Here is a 19,622-nt window from a genome sequence, read left to right as displayed (position 1 = left end):
GCAATGGGAGACCCAAGACCCCGGTGCGGGTCCACGGGGTGGGATGGGTGCTGGATGGGCACGAGCACCCGGTGACACACTGCTTAAGGTGGCAAATGCTGTGTGCCCCTTCCCTCCCCATCCCCAAATAGGTGCTTGACTCCGTGCAGGCACAGACAGGGGGAAAACATGGACCAGGGGAGCTTGGCAGCTTGGGAACGGGGGAACCATCCCCAGTGGAATGCCACTGGGAACAAGGTGGTTACACCAAGACCCTGCTGGGGCTCAGAAGGGGCATTTGCAGCCTCTCCCGGTGCGAGCATCGCGTGGCCGATGGCATGGATCCATGTGGGATGCACTTCCCTGCCCTGGCAGCCCACAGCTCCCAGCTCCATCCCTCCAGGGAGGCTGCACTGGTGTAAATCCCATTGGAACTGATGAACCCCTCTGCCCTGGAGCTGGCTCTTTTAGGAGGCTTTTGGGATAAGACCCATCCTGCTGCCTCCTTTCGGAGGCTCAGCCAAGGGCAGGGGCTCCATGGGGCAAAGCCAGGCTGGTGCATCCCACATGCAGCAGGGCCAGATAGGAGAGGACAGGCTGGGGGTGCCAGGAGGGGACACCCCAAGTGTGTGGGTGCCCTTTCCCATGAGCAGGCTGCCTAGAAAAGACCCGACCCCCCCATCCCCCCAGATCTGCTGCACCCCCCACCCCATCCTCCCCATTACAAACTGGTGTTGAGACTGGACTTGGATAGAAAACACGTAAAAGAGGCAGCTCATAGGAAAGGGGACATGGGGATGGATGGATGGATGGATGGGGAAAAGGGGGTGCCAATGGAAGCGGTGCAGCCCCCCCAGTGCTTCCAGTACCCCTCCGGCCGTGCCCTGCAGTGGCTTTGGCAGCTGCATGAAGTGACAACACCAGTGGCACAGCTGGAGGGTTATAATTGCTGTGACCAGCGGGCGAAGCCGGAGCCTCCGGTACAGGTAGAAACCAAACTCCATCATCATACAAAAGGAGAAGCAGCCGGATGTGCCCCCCCGGCGGCAGCGGGGACACGGGTGGGGGGGGCTTATCTGTCATTGAGCTGCGGGGAGTTCGTCCGCTCCTCCTCGTCCTCCTTGTCGTCCTTCATGCCCTTGAGTCGCTGGCGGGCGAAGTCTTCGAAGACGATGTCGTCGTCGCTGGTGGGGACAGGAGGGAGAGGGGATGTGATGGGGGACGTGGGGGGGAGATGGGGGCTGGGATGGTTCGTGCTGCGCTGTGGGGGTGCAGCTTGGGGGGGGGGGGGGGGGGGGGCTTAAACCTTCGTCTTTCAGCAAAGAACCTTGTGTCTCAAAGGTTGTCGTAGAACGATGGAATGGGTTGGGTTGGAAGGGTCTTAAAGATCATAGAACCATGGAATGGGTTGGGTTGGAAGGGTCTTAAAGATCATGGAACGGGTTAGGTTGGAAGGGCCCTAAAGATCATAGAACTATGAAATGGTTTGGGTTGGAAGGGTCTTAAAGATCATAGAACCATGGAATGGGTTGGGTTGGAAGGGTCTTAAAGACCATAGAACCATGGAATGGTTTGGGTTGGAAGGGTCTTAAAGACCATAGAACCATGGAATGGTTTGGGTTGGAAGGGTCCTTAAAGATCATAGAACCATGGAATGGGTTGGGTTGGAAGGGTCCTTAAAGATCATAGAATGATGGAATGGGTTGGGTTGGAAGGGTCTTAAAGATCATGGAATGGTTTGGGTTGGAAGGGTCCTTAAAGATCATAGAATGATGGAATGGGTTGGGTTGGAAGGGTCTTAAAGATCATGGAATGGGTTGGGTTGGAAGGGTCTTAAAGATCATGGAATGGGTTGGGTTGGAAGGGTCTTAAAGATCATAAAACCACAGAATGGTTTGGGTTGGAAGGGTCCTTAAAGATCATAGAATGATGGAATGGGTTGGGTTGGAAGGGTCTTAAAGATCACAGAACCATGGAATGAGTTGGGTTGGGATGGGCCTTAAAGATCATAGAATGGATGGGTTGGAAGGGACCTTAAACATCATAGAACCACGGAATGGGTTGGGTTGGGATGGGCCTTAAAGATCATAGAATGGATGGGTTGGAAGGGACCTTAAACATCATAGAACCACGGAATGGGTTGGGTTGGAAGGGGCCTTAAACATCATAGAATGGATGGGTTGGAAGGGTCCTTAAAAATCATAGAACCATGGAATGGGTTGGGTTGGAAGGGTCTTAAAGATCATAGAACCATGGAATGGGTTGGGTTGGAAGGGTCCTTAAAGACAGTAGACTCATGGAATGGGTTGGGTTGGAAGGGTCTTAAAGGTCATACAATGGTTTGGGTTGGAAGGGCCCTTAAAGATTGTAGACTCATGGAATGGCTTGGAAGGGGCCTTAAAGATCATGGACTGATTTGGGTTGGAAGGGTCCTTAAAGATCATGGAATCATGGAATGGGTAGGGTTGGAAGGGGCCTTAAAGATCATATCAAATAGGCTGGGGTGGAAAGGTACTTCAAGGTCACAGAATCATGGAATGGACTGGAAGGGTCTGAAAGATCATACAGTGGGGTGAGTTGGAAGGGTCCTTAAAGTTCATAGAATCAGGGAATGGGTTGGAAGGGTCCTTAAAGATCACAGAATGGATTGGGTTGGGATCGTGGAATCATCGAATGGGTTGGATTGGAAGGGTCCCTAAAGATTACAAAATCATGGAATGGGTTGGAAGGGGCCTTAAAGATCATAGAATGGATTGGGTTGGGATCGTGGAATCATCGAATGGGTTGGATTGGAAGGGTCCCTAAAGATTACAAAATCATGGAATGGTTGGAAGGGGCCTTAAAGATCACGGAATCATGGAACAGTTTGGGTTGGAAAGGTCCTTAAAGATCATCAAATGATCTGGGTTGGAAGGGGCCTTCAAGCTCATCTATTTCCAGCATCCAAACGTGCACCTCCATCCCCAGGAACACCATGGGGACACCACAGGGACACCACATGGACCCCATAGGGACATCCCCCCCCATCCCAACACACGACCCGGCGGGTGCTTCCTTACTGTGGTTTCTCCTGGGGTGTTTGGAAGCCATGCAAGGAGATGGCAAAGGAGAGAAGAGAGATGGGCACAACAAGCGTGGTGGGTTACGTGCACGGGGTTAGTCACCATGGCGCGGGGTTAGTGGGTTAGGGGGTCCCATGAGACCTCTACAAACCCTTCCCCTTCCCACACAGACCCCACATTGGGTGGGAAACGATGGGTTTTGTGCCTCTTACTTTGTGTCCAGCTCTATCAGGTTCGTATCTATGGGGGCTTCGTTCTCTGGAACTGAACAGAGGGATGGCACAGGCTCAGTCAATGCACACACTGGGATCTTCACCGTTGTCCCATTGGATGGGCGAGACCCACCACTGGTGTTTGGCAGGAGCAGGGTGATGGGGACACCCCCAAGGACCTGCTCCTTGGTCCACAGGTTCCTCAACAGGAGGTGGAAACCTCCATCCACACAGATAGGGGAGTGGGATGTTCCCCTTTCCCTCCATCCCCTCCCATCCCATCCCATCCCCTCCAATCCCATCCCATCCCATCCCATCCCATCCCATCCCATCCCATCCCATCCCATCCCATGGAGGTCCCGCCCCACACATGGAGCTGGCTGGTGCCCACTCACCATCCCGATGTGCCGGCTCCTCCTTGGGTTTGGGATGCATCAGGGTGAAGGGCAGCTCCACTGCGACGTCGCTGCAAGAGATGGGGCAGAGCTGGGGTGGGAGCAGCAGCATCACCCCCATCCCCACTGCTGGAGACACCAACAGGGAGAAACCCTGCAGTACCCTCAGTGTAACTCCTTTAGAGCCACCACGCTCCTTGCTTGAGCTTGACCCCATGGCTGGGATCAGCACAAAGACCCCCCGGGACAGTGGCTGTGCACAAGGAGGACATTGGGTGCCCCAAATCTGCTGTTCAGCAGCTTAGAAGCTGCTGAGGATCCAGATTCTCTGGGGTTAGGCTGCGTGTCTGTGAGCATCAGTGGGGTCTGGGCACCTCTGGTGCCATGGGACCATTAAAGCTCATGGCATGGCTTGGGTTGAAAGGGACCTTAAAGCTCTTGGAATGGGTTGGGTTGGAAGGGACCTTAAAGCTCATGGCATGGCTTGGGTTGGAAGGGACCTTAAAGCTCATGGCATGGGTTGGGGTGGAAGGGACCTTAAAGCTCATGGCATGGCTTGGGTTGGAAAGGACCTTAAAGCTCATGGCATGGGTTGGGGTGGAAGGGACCTTAAAGCTCATGGAATGGGTTGGGGTGGAAGGGACCTTAAAGCTCATGGAATGGCTTGGGGTGGAAGGGACCTTAAAGCTCATGGCATGGCTTGGGTTGGAAAGGACCTTAAAGCTCATGGCATGGCTTGGGGTGGAAGGGACCTTAAAGCTCATGGAATGGCTTGGGGTGGAAGGGACCTTAAAGCTCATGGAATGGGTTGGGGTGGAAGGGACCTTAAAGCTCATAGACTCCTGGAATGGTTCACTAGCATGGTGATGGTGGGAGAGGCTGACCATGGCCCTGAGCTCCTCCAGGGATGGAGTTGGGTGGCCTCAGCATTCCTGGGAATGCAGCAGGAACCATGGTCCCCATAGACCCCACGTTAATGGGACCAGTGTGAGGATGGAGACGAGGAAAGCCCTAGAGACTCCTCCCCACAGCCCATTGATGCTCAGCCCCAAAGAGCCACCTTGGTGCTCTCCTCACCCCTGGATCCTTCTCACACCATCTCCACTGCTCTGACCCAGGGCTGGGGGGATGAAGGATGAGACCCTCATCACCATCCCAAGTCCCACAACTCCTCACCCCAACACCAGCCCCACCTCTGGTGCTTGGCTTTGGGTGAGTGGTGGCCCCAAGAGCATCCTTTGGATGCTCTTCACCCCACGGTGAAGGTGGCAGCGGAGGGGACCAAGGGGGTGGGTTTGGGGTGCAATGGGGGGCACAGGGGTGGGTTGGGGCATTACCTGGAGGCGAGGTCTCCCAGCAGCCTGGTGTGGGTCCAAGGAGACAACAGGTTAGTCACCATCCCACCACAGACATGCAACCACCCCACCAAGCATGTCCCACACGTGTGTCCCCATCACGCTGCTGAGTCCCAGCAGATCCTTGGGGGTACCAAGGGGGGTCCCCATCACTCACCCTCCTCGTGACACCACCAGCTTCACCTTCACCTTGTAGGAGACAATAATGCCCAGGATCTCCTTGTTGGCTCCATCTCTTAACCTGGAGGAAGGGGCGGGTGGGTATCAGTGAAGGGATGTCCATAGGGACCAACGCCTGCATCCTCCTCTAGGTCCCCCCATAGGGTCTCCTGCACCCCGAGCATCCCCCCCTGGAGCAGGGCCTGGTCCTGCCCCAGCAGTGCTGGTGGGAGCAGAGCCCTGGGGGGGTCATGGTGGGCTCACAGGGTGCTGGAGGCCAGGTTGGTGTCCTCGTGCTTGAGCTTCCCGTCCAGCGCCAGGCCCCGCTTCTCCCGGTTGTTGGCCAGGAACGGGGTCAGGGTGTAGACCTTGCAGAACGTCGAGCTCGGGGCCACCATGTCACTGGGGGTGATGGACACCATCAGAGGCTTCCCCACCTCCGATAACCCCATGGGCCACTCTGGACATCCCATCCCAGTCTGGGGAACACCCCTGCCATAGGTTCAGTCTGGAGGTCATCTCCAGCCCAGACCCGTCCTAGAGGACATCTCCATCCCAAACCCATCCTAGAGGACATCTCCATCCCAAACCCGTCCTAGAGGACATCTCCATCCCAAACCCATCCTAGAGGACATCTCCATCCCAAGCCCATCCTAGAGGACATCTCCATCCCAAACCCATCCTAGAGGACATCTCCATCCCAAGCCCATCCTAGAGGACATCTCCATCCCAAGCCCATCCTAGAGGACATCTCCATCCCAAGCCCATCCTAGAGGACATCTCCATCCCAAGCCCATCCTAGAGGACATCTCCATCCCAAGCCCATCCTAGAGGACATCTCCATCCCAAACCCATCCTAGAGGACATCTCCATCCCAAACCCATCCTAGAGGACATCTCCATCCCAAACCCATCCTAGAGGACATCTCCATCCCAGACCCATCCTAGAGGACATCTCCATCCCAAACCCATCCTAGATGACATCTCCATCCCAAACCAATCCTAGACGACATCTGCATCCCAGCCCAAGACCCAGTCCAGACATCTCCATCCCAACCCCAGGCATCTCCATCCCAGACCCATCTCAGATATCCCCACCCAACCTTGTGAACATCCATCCCAACCAACCACCTACCCCAGACATTTCCATCCCAGCCTGGTGAATGTCTCCATCCCAACCCAACACCCAGCCCAGATACCTCCATCCCACCTCCACCCCAACCCCAGACATCTCCATCCCAGGTCCATTGTAGAGAACATCTCCATCCCATACCCAGCCCAAACATCTCCATCCCAGCCTTGAGAACATCTCCATGCCAACCAGACACCTATCCCAGACACCTCCATCCCAGCCTGGTGAACATCTCTATCCCAACCTATCCCAGACATCTCCACCCTAGTGTGGTGAATATCCTTATCCCAACCCCAAATTCAGCCCAGACATCTCCATCCCAAGCCCATCCTAGAGGACATCTCCATCCCAAGCCCATCCTAGAGGACATCTCCATCCCAAACCCATCCTAGAGGACATCTCCATCCCAAGCCCATCCTAGAGGACATCTCCATCCCAAGCCCATCCTAGAGGACATCTCCATCCCAAGCCCATCCTAGAGGACATCTCCATCCCAAGCCCATCCTAGAGGACATCTCCATCCCAAACCCATCCTAGAGGACATCTCCACCCCAAGCCCATCCTAGAGGACACCTCCATCCCACCTCCATCCCAACCCCAGCCCCAGCCCAAACACCTCTCCCTGCCCCATCCCAGAGCCCATCTCCACCCAGGAGGCCACAGCTGGTGACATCCCCACGGCACCATCAACAGGGGGTTTCCACCTCCCCGCTCCTCCCACCAGGACCTGCTCGCTGAATGCAACATCCCACTGGTGCTGCACTGGAGCAGGAGACCTCCCGGGCTCCTGCAGGGCTCCATGGGGTCCCTCATGCTGTCCCCAGGCAGCAGGTACTCACTCCGCGTCCTCCACGGCCACCGGGCACTTGTACTGGGCGGTGTTGAAGAGGCAGATGTCCGCGTACTGGCGCACTGGGGCGAGAGATGGAGCCACGGGGGTCAAGGAGGACCCCAAACGGGGTCGGGGACAGCAGCGGGGATGGACACATCCACGCTCCTCACCTGAGATCTTGATCTTCTTCACCGTCTTGTTGGTGTTGTTGGTGACGTGGACGTTGACGCTGATGGGCTCTCCATGGTAGTAGATCTGCGGAGGGGCGAAGGGAGGACAGGGAGGTCTCCATCACCCCTTGGGCCACCCCACAGCGTCCCCCCATGAGGCCCTCACCCACCTCCTTGTCCAGGGAGGCCTCGAGGTGCAGGGGTTTGTCGGACATGAGGAACTGCCGCGTGGTCTCTGCCATGGGCTGGGGGCCGGGGCGCTCCGGCGCGTACTGCACCTTCCGGATGACCAAGCGCACCGAGTTCCTATGGGATGGCGACAGCAGAACCTCTGCCCACGGGGTCTCGCTGGGCCCGGTTTGGGTCAGACCCTTGTTTAGGGCAGGAGGAGGACGCTGCGAGGGGCAGCTCCAGGGTCAGTCCAAGCAGGGTCATTCACAGTGCTGGATGTCTCCATCCCAGCCCCAAGATCAGCTCTGCTCCATCCCTACTCTGGGAAGCATCTTTATCCCATCTACATCCCAAAGAACACCTCTGTCTCGGAGAGCATCTCCATCCCAATCCCAGCCTGGAGAACATCTCCATCCCAGCTTCACCCTGGAGAGCATCATCATCCCAACTCCAGCCCTACCCCAGCAAACATCTCTGTCCCAGCCCCAGCATGGAGGACATCTCCATTCCAGCCACAGCCTAAGGGACTCCATTGCAGCTCCAGACCCAGCACAGATCTCTCCATCCCAGGCCCAGCCAGGTGAACATCATCCCAGTTCCAGGCCCAGCACACCAGACATTTCTGTCCCTTCCCCATCCTGGAGTTCACCTCCATCCCATCCCCATCCTGGAGTTCACCTCCATCCCATCCCCATCCTGAAGTTCACCTCCATCCCATCCCCATCCTGGAGTTCACCTCCATCCCATCCCCATCCTGGAGTTCACCTCCATCCCAACCCCATCCTGGAGTTCACCTCCATCCCATCCCCATCCTGGAGTTCACCTCCATCCCATCCCCATCCTGGAGTTCACCTCCATCCCATCCCCATCCTGGAGTTCACCTCCATCCCATCCCCATCCTGGAGTTCACCTCCATCCCATCCCCATCCCCATCCTGGAGTTCACCTCCATCCCACCCCCATCCTGGAGTTCACCCCCATCCCATCCCCATCCTGGAGTTCACCCCCCATCCCAACCCCATCCTGGAGTTCACCTCCATCCCATCCCCATCCTGGAGTTCACCTCCATCCCATCCCCATCCTGGAGTTCACCTCCATCCCATCCCCATCCTGGAGTTCACCTCCATCCCATCCCCATCCTGGAGTTCACCTCCATCCCATCCCCATCCCCATCCTGGAGTTCACCTCCATCCCACCCCCATCCTGGAGTTCACCCCCATCGCATCCCCATCCTGGAGTTCACCTCCATCCCATCCCCATCCTGGTGTTCACCTCCATCCTATCCCCATCTCACTCACTGTGGGTACCAATCCGTGGTGCCCCTTCCCCACTGGGCACAGCCCTGCCCAGCCCCTTGGCCATGGGGCTGAATGGATCCTCTCCACTCACCTCTTGTGGATCTTCTCCTCCAGGTTCTCGGCACAGAAAGCTTTGACCTCATAGTCCACCCCACAGGCCTAGGAACAAGGAGGGTGCTGAGGAGGCAGAGAAACCCCTTTGCACCCCCATAGGAGGTGACCCCAACCAGCGTCTGGTCACCATGGACAAGGATGGGGGGACTTTACCTTCCCCGTGTCCTCGGGGCCTGGCTGCAGCGTGACGGAGCAGGGCAGGTTGGGGGGGATCTGGAGGAGAAAGGGGGTTAGAAACAGCGATGGGACCCTCAAACCCAAACCAGCTTTTAGCCCTGGGACCCAAGGGAACATCCCATGGACATGGAGCTGCTGGAGCAAGTCCAGAGGAGGCCACGAGGATGAGCAGGGGCTGGAGCAGCTCCTGTATGGAGCCAGGCTGAGAACACTGGGGCTGTTGAGCCTGGAGAAGAGAAGCTGCGTGGAGACCTCAGAGCAGCTTCCAGTGTGTGAAGGGGGCTACAAGGATGCTGGGGAGGGACTCTTCATCAGGGACTGCAGTGATAGGACAAGGGGTAATGGGTTCAAACTGAAACAGGGGAAGTTCAGGTTGGAGATAAGGCAGAAGCTCTTCCCTGTGAGGGTGCTGAGGCGCTGGCACAGGGTGCCCAGAGAAGCTGTGGCTGCCCCATCCCTGGCAGTGTTCAAGGCCAGATTGGACACAGGGGCTTGGAGCAAGCTGCTCTATGGAAGGGGTCCCTGCCCGGGGCAGGGGTTGGAGCTGGAGGGGCTTTAAGGTGCCTCCGTCCCACCTCGAAGGTGAAGGGGTACGCGTGCTCGCCCAGCTTCTTGATGAGCCGCTCCTGCAGGCGCGTCAGGGGCTTCTTCTCCTCGGGCAGGGGGGGGAAGGCCTGAGCGTTGGCCACAAACAGGTCCTTGCGGAACGTCAGCCCCAGCACGTCCAGGTCCTCGCGCCCATAGCGGAAGGCGCAGGTCAGCGTCACGAAGACTGCGGGGGGACAAGGGCGTGCGTTGGGGGGCACCGTGGTGTGGTTGTATCATGGCATGGTGGCATCACAGCATGGTGATTTCATGGTGTGGTGACGTCACGGTGTGGTGATGTCATGGTGTGGTGACATCATGGTGTGGTGATGTCATGGCATGGTTGTATCATGGCATCACAGCATGGTGATATCATGGTGTGGTGACGTCACGGTGTGGTGATGTCATGGTGTGGTGACATCATGGTGTGGTGATGTCATGGCATGGTTGTATCATGGCATCACAGCATGGTGATATCATGGTGTGGTGACGTCACGGTGTGGTGACATCATGGTGTGGTGACATCATGGTGTGGTGGTGATGTCATGGCATGGTTGTATCACGTCATGGTGGCATCACAGCATGGTGATATCATGGTGTGGTGACATCATGGTGTGGTGACATCATGGTGTGGTGACATCATGGTGTGGTGATGTCATGGCATGGCTGTATCATGGCATCACAGCATGGTGTCATCATGGTGTGGTGATGTCATGTCATGGTTGTATCATGTCATGGTTGTATCATGGCATCACAGCATGGTGTCATCATGGTGTGGTGATGTCATGTCATGGTTGTATCACATCATGGTGACATCACAGCATGGTGACATCATGGTGTGGTGACATCATGTCCTGGTTATATCATGTCATGGTGACATCATGGTGTGGTGACACCGTGTCATGGTTGTATCATGGCATGGTGGCATCAGGGCATCACAGCATGGTGGTATCATGGTGTGGTGGCATCGTGGTGTGGTGGTATCATGGCATGATGGCATTGTGGTATGATTGTATCATGGTGTGGTGGCATCACAGCATGACACCATGGCATCATGGTATAATGGTATCATGGCAAGGTGGCATCATGGCACGACTGTATCACGGTGCAATAGCATCATGGCATCACAACATGGGGGCACCAAGGGGTGGTGGTCTCATGGTGTGGCTTAATGGTATCATGGCGGGGTGGTCTCATGGCATGGTTGCATCACAGTACGGTGACACAATGGCATCACGGCATGGTGGCATCGCGGCACAATGAGAGGATGGTGTGGGGGTATCACTGCAGCACCATGGTGACACCATGGCGTGGTGGTACCATGGCAAGGTGACACCATGGCGTGGTGGCATCATGGCAAGGTGACACCATGGCGTGGTGGTACCATGGCAAGGTGACACCATGGCTTGGTGGTACCATGGTGTCGTGCCACCGTGGCTCATCCCACCAGCACTGGGAAGCACTGGCAGCTCCCAGGATGCCCTATGGAGACGGGGTTGCACCCAGGGACCACCCACACGCACCTTGGGGTGCCCACCACAAGCCCTCATCCTCTGCAGGACCCAGCACCCCCCATGGGGACCAGGGGCTGCAAAATGCACCAGAGGACCCAGAGATGCCATCCCCCGCCCCACGGCGGTGCCACCCCTGAGGGACCCTGGGCACCCGTTACCTTTCCTCTCCTTCAGGTACTCGGGGTCCACCAGCACCACCCCATCTGCAAGGGAACAGCGCAGGGTCAGGGCACGCCGGTGGGGACACGGCTCGAGGTGTGCCCCCTTTATAGGGGCATCACCCCAGAGCTGCGGCCAGGGCTGGGTTATGGGGACGCGGTGGCACATGGGGGACATCTCCTGGGGGGTTCCTGCTCCCCAGAACCTTCCCTCCCACCCCAACTGAGCCCCATCCCCACGTACCCACGGGGTCCACCACGTCGATGTGGTCCACGAAGTCCCTCTTGCCCAGGTAGACGGTGAGCTGCAGGAGGAATGCGGGGACACGGATCTTGGCACCATGATGGCCGAGCTCCAGGGGTTCTCCTGGGGTCCCCCCCTCTGGTCACCACCCCCTGAGTCCATCCCATCACCCCATGGTCCCCACGTGCTCCCCTGGAATATGCCATGGGATACTGGGAATGACGGAGAGGGGACGCCAGCTCCAAGCCCTGGTGCCAGCCCCCATCCTGCCATGCCTCAGTTTCCCTTCCCGATGCTCAGGGCATCTTTGGGATGGGAGACGGACCCATGGCTGCGTTCCTGGGATCTGGGATGGGATCACCTGGGAATCACACACACACACACCCTGGTTTTCCCAGCTTCCCACTCACCTTCCCGTTGGGACTGGCTTTCTTGAAGACCCTGCAAAGCAACAGGAGGGGGTCAGCGGGTGGGACACGGGGCACCCATGGGTGCTGTGGGCTGGGACCTGGCCCCACCACAACCGGCTCCAGCAGCAGCAGGGGCCAGCCCCGTGCCTCGGTTTACCCTGATGTGCACAGTGCAGCACAAGGCGCTGGGCAAGGAGTAGTGCAAGGAGCAGAGCAAGGGTCCTGCTGTGCAGTGTGATGCAGTGCAAGGAGCAGAGCAAGGATCCTGCTATGCAGTGTGCAGCGTGATGCAGTGCAAGGAGCAGAGCAAGGGTCCTGCTGTGCAGTGTGCAGTGTGATGCAGTGCAAGGAGCAGAGCAAGGGTCCTGCTGTGCAGTGTGCAGTGTGATGCAGTGCAAGGAGCAGAGCAAGGGTCCTGCTGTGCAGTGTGCAGTGTGATGCAGTGCAAGGAGCAGTGCAAGGGTCCTGCTGTGCAGTGTGCAGTGTGATGCAGTGCAAGGAGCAGTGCAAGGATCCTGCTGTGCAGTGTGCAGCGTGATGCAGTGCAAGGAGCAGTGCAAGGGTCCTGGTGTGCAGTGTGCAGTGTGATGCAGGGCAAGGAGCAGTGCAAGGGTCCTGGTGTGCACTGTGCAGTGTGATGCAGGGCAAGGAGCAGTGCAAGGGTCCTGCTATGCAGTGTGCAGCGTGATGCAGTGCAAGGAGCAGTGCGAGGGTCCTGGTGTGCAGTGTGCAGTGTGATGCAGGGCAAGGAGCAGTGCAAGGGTCCTGCTATGCAGTGTGCAGTGTGATGCAGTGCAAGGAGCAGTGCAAGGGTCCTGCTGTGCAGTGTGCAGTGTGATGCAGGGCAAGGAGCAGTGCAAGGGTCCTGCTATGCAGTGTGCAGTGGGATGCAGTGCAAGGGTCCTGCTGTGCAGTGTGTGGTGTGATGCAGTGCAAGGCACTGCACAATGGCCCTGCCATGCAAGGAGCAGAGCAAGGAGCAGCCTAAGGTGCAAAGTGTAGAGCGAAGGCCCTGCCATGCAAAATGCAGTGCACAGCACCCAGCATCAACACCCAGCATCAGCACCCAGCACCCAACACCAGCACCCAGCACATAGCACCCAACACCAGCATCAGCACCAGCATCAGCGCCCAGCACTCAACACCAGCACCCAGCACATAGCACCCAACACCAGCACCCAACACCAACACCAGCATCAGCACCAGCATCAGCACCCAGCACTCAACACCAGCACCCAGCACATAGCACCCAACATCAGCACCCAACACCAACACCAGCATCAGCACCAGCATCAGCGCCCAGCACTCAACACCAGCACCCAACACCAGCACCCAACACCAACACCAGCATCAGCACCAGCATCAGCACCCAGCACCAGCATCAGCACCCAGCACCAGCACCCAGCACCCAACACCAGCACATAGCACCCAACACCAGCACCCAACACCAACACCAGCATCAGCACCAGCACCAGCACCCAGGATGCTGCTGTTCCCAGGACCTTCATCCCCATCCTTCATCCTCCATCCCGATGGATGCCCAAAGGCCACAGGGTCCCCCAGAATCCCTCTGGAAAGTCCCCACAGGGAAAGGATGTGGGACCAACATCCCACCGCAGTGCTGGGAATGCTGGGGCAGGCAGGATGAAGCCAGCATTCCCGGTGTGCCTGGAGCAGGCAGGATGAAGCCAGCATTCCCAGTGTGCCTGATTTCAGAAGCTGGTCCGAGCTGCCCTGGCATGAAGCCACCATTAATGGGTTCTCCTCGGATAATCCCTCCCTGCCTTTAAATTCCATTAAAGCCATCCGGGAAGATTAGTAACCAGGGGTCTGGCTGGGAACAGCCATTCCCAAGGCCGGGCTCTGCCTGGAATACCCGGAATTCCTCCAGGATCTGCCTGCACCCGGCCAGGAGCCGCTGGGTTTCCCAGGCACAAGCAGGGAAGGAAAAGGGAGCGGTGACGTTTGGGCCAGGCCCAATGTGTGGTACCCAAGCCAGGGGTGACCACAGTGATGGGGATGGGGCTGGTCCATGCGCTGGGGTGACCCTCAGCCATGCCCACGTACCAGCGTGACCCTGGCACTGTGACCCCGCATCCCTGCATCTGTGTCCTCACATCCTGTATCCCTGCAGCCCTGCAGCCCTGTGCCCCTGCATCCCCACATCCATGCAACCCTGCATCCTGCGTCCCCACATCTCTGCATCCTTGTGTCCCTGCATCCCCACATTCCTACATCCCTGTATCCTTATATATATGTAAGCATCCCATATATCCCTATGTATAAGGATGCATCCCTGCATCCTTACATCCCACCCCATCGAGAGCCACAGGGCCCAGCAGGGCCCGGCCAAGCAATTCCCATGGCATGCAGCAGGATTCAGCCCAGAGTCAGGATGACACCGAGGGAGCTGGAGAGGCCTGGGGCGGTGGGGTAGGGGGGATTATTCCCTTGATCCCAACTGCATCCCAGGAGACAACAGGAGCTGATCCTCTGCCAGGCCCATAAACACCTGGGAACACCAGGAACATCCCGAGAGCCCTTCCCAGGGGACCTCTCATTGCCATTGCCATGGGTGGGATGCTCAGCACGAGGCTTTGCTGGCACCAGGATCCCCAGGGCACAGGGTGGGAGCCAGATCCTGTGCTGGGAATGCTGCTGGAATCAAATATAGGGGGAGGGATATAAAGGGCCTGGGCTCAGCATCAGGGCTGGGGATGCAGGTGCCGGGTCCTGATCCCAAGTGGATGCAGGCACCAGGTTCTGATCCCAAGCAACGCTGGGAAGCCCTGGGAAATAAGGAGCAGCTGGTAATGATGCCCGGTGGGAGTGGGATGGATGGAGGGGTGGGATCAATGGAGTGGTGGGATCAATGGAGGGGTGGGATGGATGGAGGGGTGGGATGGATGGAGGGGTGGGATCAATGGAGCGGTGGGATCAATGGAGCGGTGGGATCAATAGAGGGGTGGGGATGGATGGAGGGGTGGGATCAATAGAGCGGTGGGATCAATGGAGCGGTGGGATCAATAGAGGGGTGGGGATGGATGGAGGGGTGGGATCAATGGAGCAGTGGGATCAATAGAGGGGTGGGATGGATGGAGGGGTGGGATGGATGGAGGGGTGGGATCAATGGAGCAGTGGGATCAATAGAGGGGTGGGGATGGATGGAGGGGTGGGATCAATAGAGCGGTGGGATCAATAGAGGGGTGGGATCAATGGAGCGGTGGGATCAATAGAGGGGTGGGATCAATGGAGCGGTGGGATCAATAGAGGGGTGGGATGGATGGAGCGGTGGGATCAATGGAGCGGTGGGATCAATAGAGGGGTGGGATCAATGGAGCGGTGGGATCAATAGAGGGGTGGGGATGGATGGAGCGGTGGGATCAATGGAGCGGTGGGATCAATAGAGGGGTGGGATCAATGGAGCGGTGGGATCAATAGAGGGGTGGGGATGGATGGAGGGGTGGGATCAATAGAGCGGTGGGATCAATAGAGGGGTGGGATCAATGGAGCGGTGGGATCAATAGAGGGGTGGGGATGGATGGAGCGATGGGATCAATGGAGCGGTGGGATCAATAGAGGGGTGGGACCAATGGAGCGGTGGGATCAATAGAGGGGTGGGGATGGATGGAGAGATGGGATCAATGGAGCGGTGGAATCAATAGAGGGGTGGGATCAATGGAGCGGTGGGATCAATAGAGGGGTGGGGATGGATGGAGTGGTGGGATCAATGGAGCGGTGGGATCAATAGAGGGGTGGGATCAATGGAGCGGTGGGATCAATAGAGGGGTGGGATGGATGGAGGGGTGGGATCGATGGGGGGTGTGATCAGTGGAGGGGTGGGATCAATAGAGGGGTGGGGATGGATGGAGGGATCGATGGGGGGTGGGATCCATGGAGGGGCGGGATCAATGGGGTTGGGATGCATGGAGGGCAGGAAACAACCACCCACCACTCGCTCCTCCCTGGCATCCCCAGCACCCACCTATGAGGGACCCACTGAGCACCATGCTACGGATGCAGGAGCCCTGTGCAGCCCCACATATGGGTGCAAGGGGTCCCACAGAGCACAAGACCTGCATGGGCCCATGCTGTGGGTGCAGAACCATGGGCAGCCCCCACGGCCACACATCCCAAGCACCATCCCTATCCCAAAGAGCAGGGAAGGGGCACGAAGGGACAGGGCGGCCCCACAGTTATGCCCCACTCAATGCCGGGAATGGGGGCACGGACACAGCCCCCTCTCCCGCTCCCGGATCCGGAGGGAGGGAAGGAGGAAGCGCGGGGCCTTCCCTCCCCTTCCAGCCCTTCCTGGTGCTGACAGCAGGCAGGAAACCAGCACCAGCACCGCTGCCCATCCCTGCCAACGCACGGATGGAGCCCCACTATTCCCAAAGCCCTGCGCAAAGCCGGATCCCACCTTTCCCTCCCCATCCCATTGATCCGGGCCTCAGCATCACTGCTAATTGAGTGGGCTCCGTTTGATCTGGGTCAGGGACATTGATCCCATTCCCATGGGATCGTGCGGGGTCCCGCAGCCCCAGGCCATCCATTGCCTTTGAACCTGGGGATGGAAGAGCCGGGCCCTGCACCGGCTGCCCCCGCTAATGGGGCCGGTGGCAGCTCCAATTAGCCTGAACCTCATTAGAAGGGACCTCTGGGAATACCGGAGCCGCCAGGAACCACATCACACGCTCCGGTACAACCCCACTGGCTCCGGGCCAGCCGCGCCGGGCCAGCCCATCCCAGAGCCAGAGCATCCCATGGGTCCCATCCCGTATCCCCGCTGCATCCCGTATCCCATCTGCATCCCTGCCAGGCGCGGTGGCAGCAGCCCCCAGGCAGGTAGGGAGCTTCGCCGCCGGCTCCCTTGGCAAGGAAGCGCCTTGGCTGTGGGATTCGGGATGTGTCTGGATCCTGCTGTTATTCCAGAGTTTGTTCTCCAAACAACATCCAGGAAGCAGGAGTCTCCCCCTCCCGGGGCCACCTTCCAGGGCTCCTTCTCTTCCTGCTGGAGATCCCCATCCCGCTCCCGGACCTTATGGCTTCATCCATAGGGATGCAAGAGGCCACGGCGTGCTTTGGTGCTGCGGAGGGGCAGGATGGGATCAGAGGCCATGGGGAAGGGCATGGATGGAGCCCCGGTGCCAACCAGGGGTTGGTCTCCCATACTAGGACCAGCATGGCTCAAACCCACTGGGGCCAATGGGTGCGCATGGGGCTGGATGCTGGAGCACTGAAGGGACTCGGGGGGAAGCTGGGAATGGTGACACATGGAGACACCTCAGCTGAGCCCCCCAAGCACCCCACGGATGGGTCCCACATCCTGCGTGGAGCACCCAGGGACCCCAAACCCTCGCAGCACCCAGGCTGGTCCCTTGGTGACCCCTAAGGAAGCCATAGAAACGATGCTTTTGGAGTGCCCGCTGGGAAAGCAGCTCCGGCAGCCAGACCCCGAGACCCCTCTCTGGTGGTTCTGGGATGAATCCAAGTGGATTTGGGGTCAGGGCTCCAAACTGGAGCCAAAAGGGAGATTTCTCATCCTAACAACCCCCCCCGCTTCCAGCTCCCTCCGTACGCGCTGCGTGGGCAGGGAGAAGATCAGCTCATTCCTCTCCTGCCTTCCTACGGGAATGCCGCTCCCCCAGCACCCAAAAGCCTCCTGGGGCCGATCCGGCTGCATCCTAGGGCTTACGGAACCCAATGGATGCTCCAGCCCCACTGCTCCGAGCCCCACACCTCTTGGGTGCTGCTCACCCGCTCCAGGGGTGCAACATGCTGGGTATCCCGAATTAGGGATGCTGAGGAGCCGGGGGGGGATGCGGATGCTGTCAGGCAGCAACACCCAGCACCACCACCCCCCCCCCCCCCCAGTGCTTGGGGGGGTCAGTGGGAACCCCCAAATCCCATCCTGCCATCCCAAAAGGATGCAGCGCTTCTGGAAGGTTCTGCCCAAGCAAGGCTGGACCCCCTCGTCCTTCCCTCCCGCCGTGGGGCACGGTGGTGGCACCGGATGCTCCAAAGCCCCATGGTCCGGTTGCTCCGGTGCTATGGGGAAGGGGGTGACGGGAGGGTGATGCCACCCCCCAAACTGGTCCCGGCGATGGGGGGCAAACGAGAGCCGCCTGGAATAGCTGGTCCTAAATAAGGAATGCTGGGGAGGTCCCAAGGGACAGGGAGCTGTCAGGTAGGGATGAGGGTGACGGATGGCACCGAGGTGCATCAACCCCTCAGTCACCCCCAGAGCTGGCTGGGGACGGGCTGTCACAGGGGACACCCCAAACCCCCATCCATGGGTGGTGGGGTCATCGGGACCACCCCCCCCCCCCCTCCGCTGCCCTATCCCAGGGTGGGATTTCCATGGGGCTGCTGCGTTCCATGGCGCTGGCAAAGGCCGGGTGAAGGATCCCCCCGTCCCCATCATCGGGGGGTGCCCCCCCTATGGGTGCCCCACTCCGCCACGGTGCACGGCACTCGGGGCACCGCAGAGCCCAGCACCCTTACGGGGGTCACCGCAGCTCCCCACTGGGATCCCGAAGGGCACAAACCGGATGACAGCGCTCAGCCCCCCGCATGCATCCAGGCTCCAAACGAGACGGGAAGGGAGCAGCGGCGCCGCGGACCCACAGCGGGGCGGGACGGGATGCGGGACCCACATCAACCCCTGCCTGAGCCCCGCACCCCGACATGGAGGGGTCGCGTGTGTCCGTGTGCGTATGTGTGTGTATGTATGTGTATGTATGTGTATGTGTGTGTATGTGTGTCCATGTGTGTGTATGTATGTGTATGTGTGTGTATGTGTGTGCATGTGTGTGTCCGGGTGCAGCGGTGCCCAGATGTGGGGGCCGAGCCCGGCGCTGGGTGCAGCGCGCACCGGGAACACCCCCCCCCGTCCCCCCGTCCCCGCTCCCCCGCTCACCGGGTGCCTTTGTCCCCCATGGCCCCGCGGATCCGCGGCTGCTCCCCCGGGAAGCGCCGGCCGGGACTGGAAAATCACCGCGGAGAGGAGGCGGCGGCGGCGGGCGCTGGGCCCGCTCCGAGCTCGGTGCAGCCCGGTCCGGAGCGGCTCGGCGGGGAGCGGAACGGCACGAACCGGCTCGGTTCAATTCGGAACGACTCGGCCCGGCTCGGCTCCGGCTCGGGCGCTGCCGAGCGCAGCCCCGCGGCGCTGCCGCCGCCTCCGACCGCCCCCGAGCGCCCCCGAGCGGCCCCGAGAGGCCCCGGGGCGGGGGGGGGGGGGGGGGGGGGGGAGGGAAAGGGAGGGGGCAGGGAGGGGAAGGAGGGGCCGCTCCCCCCGCCCCCAACCCCCTCCCCCCCCCCGCGCGTGCACAAGGTGGGGGTGGGGGGGGTGCTCGTGCACAAACAGGCGCGCACACGTGTGCACGGGGGGGGAGGGGCGTGAACACACCCGAGCACACGATCCCCGTTGTGCGTGAGCGCCTCCCTGTGCACACACACACACGTGCACACATACACACGTGCACACATACACACGTGCACACACACACACGTGCACACACACACACGTGCACACACACACACGTGCACACACACACACGTGCACACATACACACGTGCACACATACACACGTGCACACACACACACGTGCACACACACACACGTGCACACACACACACGTGCACACACACACATGTT

The 19,622-nt window shown here is 59.2% G+C and overlaps 1 protein-coding gene across 1 annotated transcript; it reads right to left on the bottom strand.

Moving 5' to 3' along the window:
• Positions 1 to 903: 903 nt before the first annotated feature.
• Positions 904 to 18,958, bottom strand: ARRB1 (arrestin beta 1). The gene is made up of 16 exons (XM_061442153.1): positions 18,885 to 18,958; positions 11,966 to 11,996; positions 11,556 to 11,616; positions 11,312 to 11,356; positions 9,630 to 9,826; positions 9,031 to 9,090; positions 8,855 to 8,922; positions 7,466 to 7,601; positions 7,296 to 7,380; positions 7,133 to 7,205; positions 5,427 to 5,564; positions 5,161 to 5,244; positions 4,986 to 5,009; positions 3,649 to 3,719; positions 3,254 to 3,305; positions 904 to 1,163 (listed from the first exon to the last, which is right to left on the bottom strand). Exons 1-16 carry the CDS (start codon positions 18,902 to 18,904, stop codon positions 1,052 to 1,054), a joined length of 1,257 nt encoding a protein of 418 aa, XP_061298137.1. The 5' UTR covers positions 18,905 to 18,958; the 3' UTR covers positions 904 to 1,051.
• Positions 18,959 to 19,622: the final 664 nt, after the last annotated feature.

The sequence above is a fragment of the Pezoporus flaviventris genome, unplaced genomic scaffold (genome assembly GCF_033815535.1).
Source record: "Pezoporus flaviventris isolate CSIRO_AGI_PZ_B2104156 unplaced genomic scaffold, CSIRO_AGI_Pfla_v1 ptg000215l, whole genome shotgun sequence".
Taxonomy (NCBI): Eukaryota; Metazoa; Chordata; class Aves; order Psittaciformes; family Psittacidae; genus Pezoporus; species Pezoporus flaviventris.
Note: the sequence above shows the minus strand (reverse complement) of the source record. Positions and strands in the feature narration are given on the sequence as shown.

What these genes read in the sequence shown, in the direction of transcription:
- ARRB1 (XM_061442153.1), bottom strand. Translation starts at nt 18,904, where the DNA reads ATGGGGGACAAAGGCACCCG. An exon ending in CGTACCCCTTCACCTTCGAG is followed by an intron (nt 9,091 to 9,629) that starts GTGGGACGGAGG and finishes TTTCTCCTCCAG; the next exon opens with ATCCCCCCCAACCTGCCCTG. An exon ending in GGAGCCGGCACATCGGGATG is followed by an intron (nt 3,306 to 3,648) that starts GTGAGTGGGCAC and finishes CCCTCTGTTCAG; the next exon opens with TTCCAGAGAACGAAGCCCCC.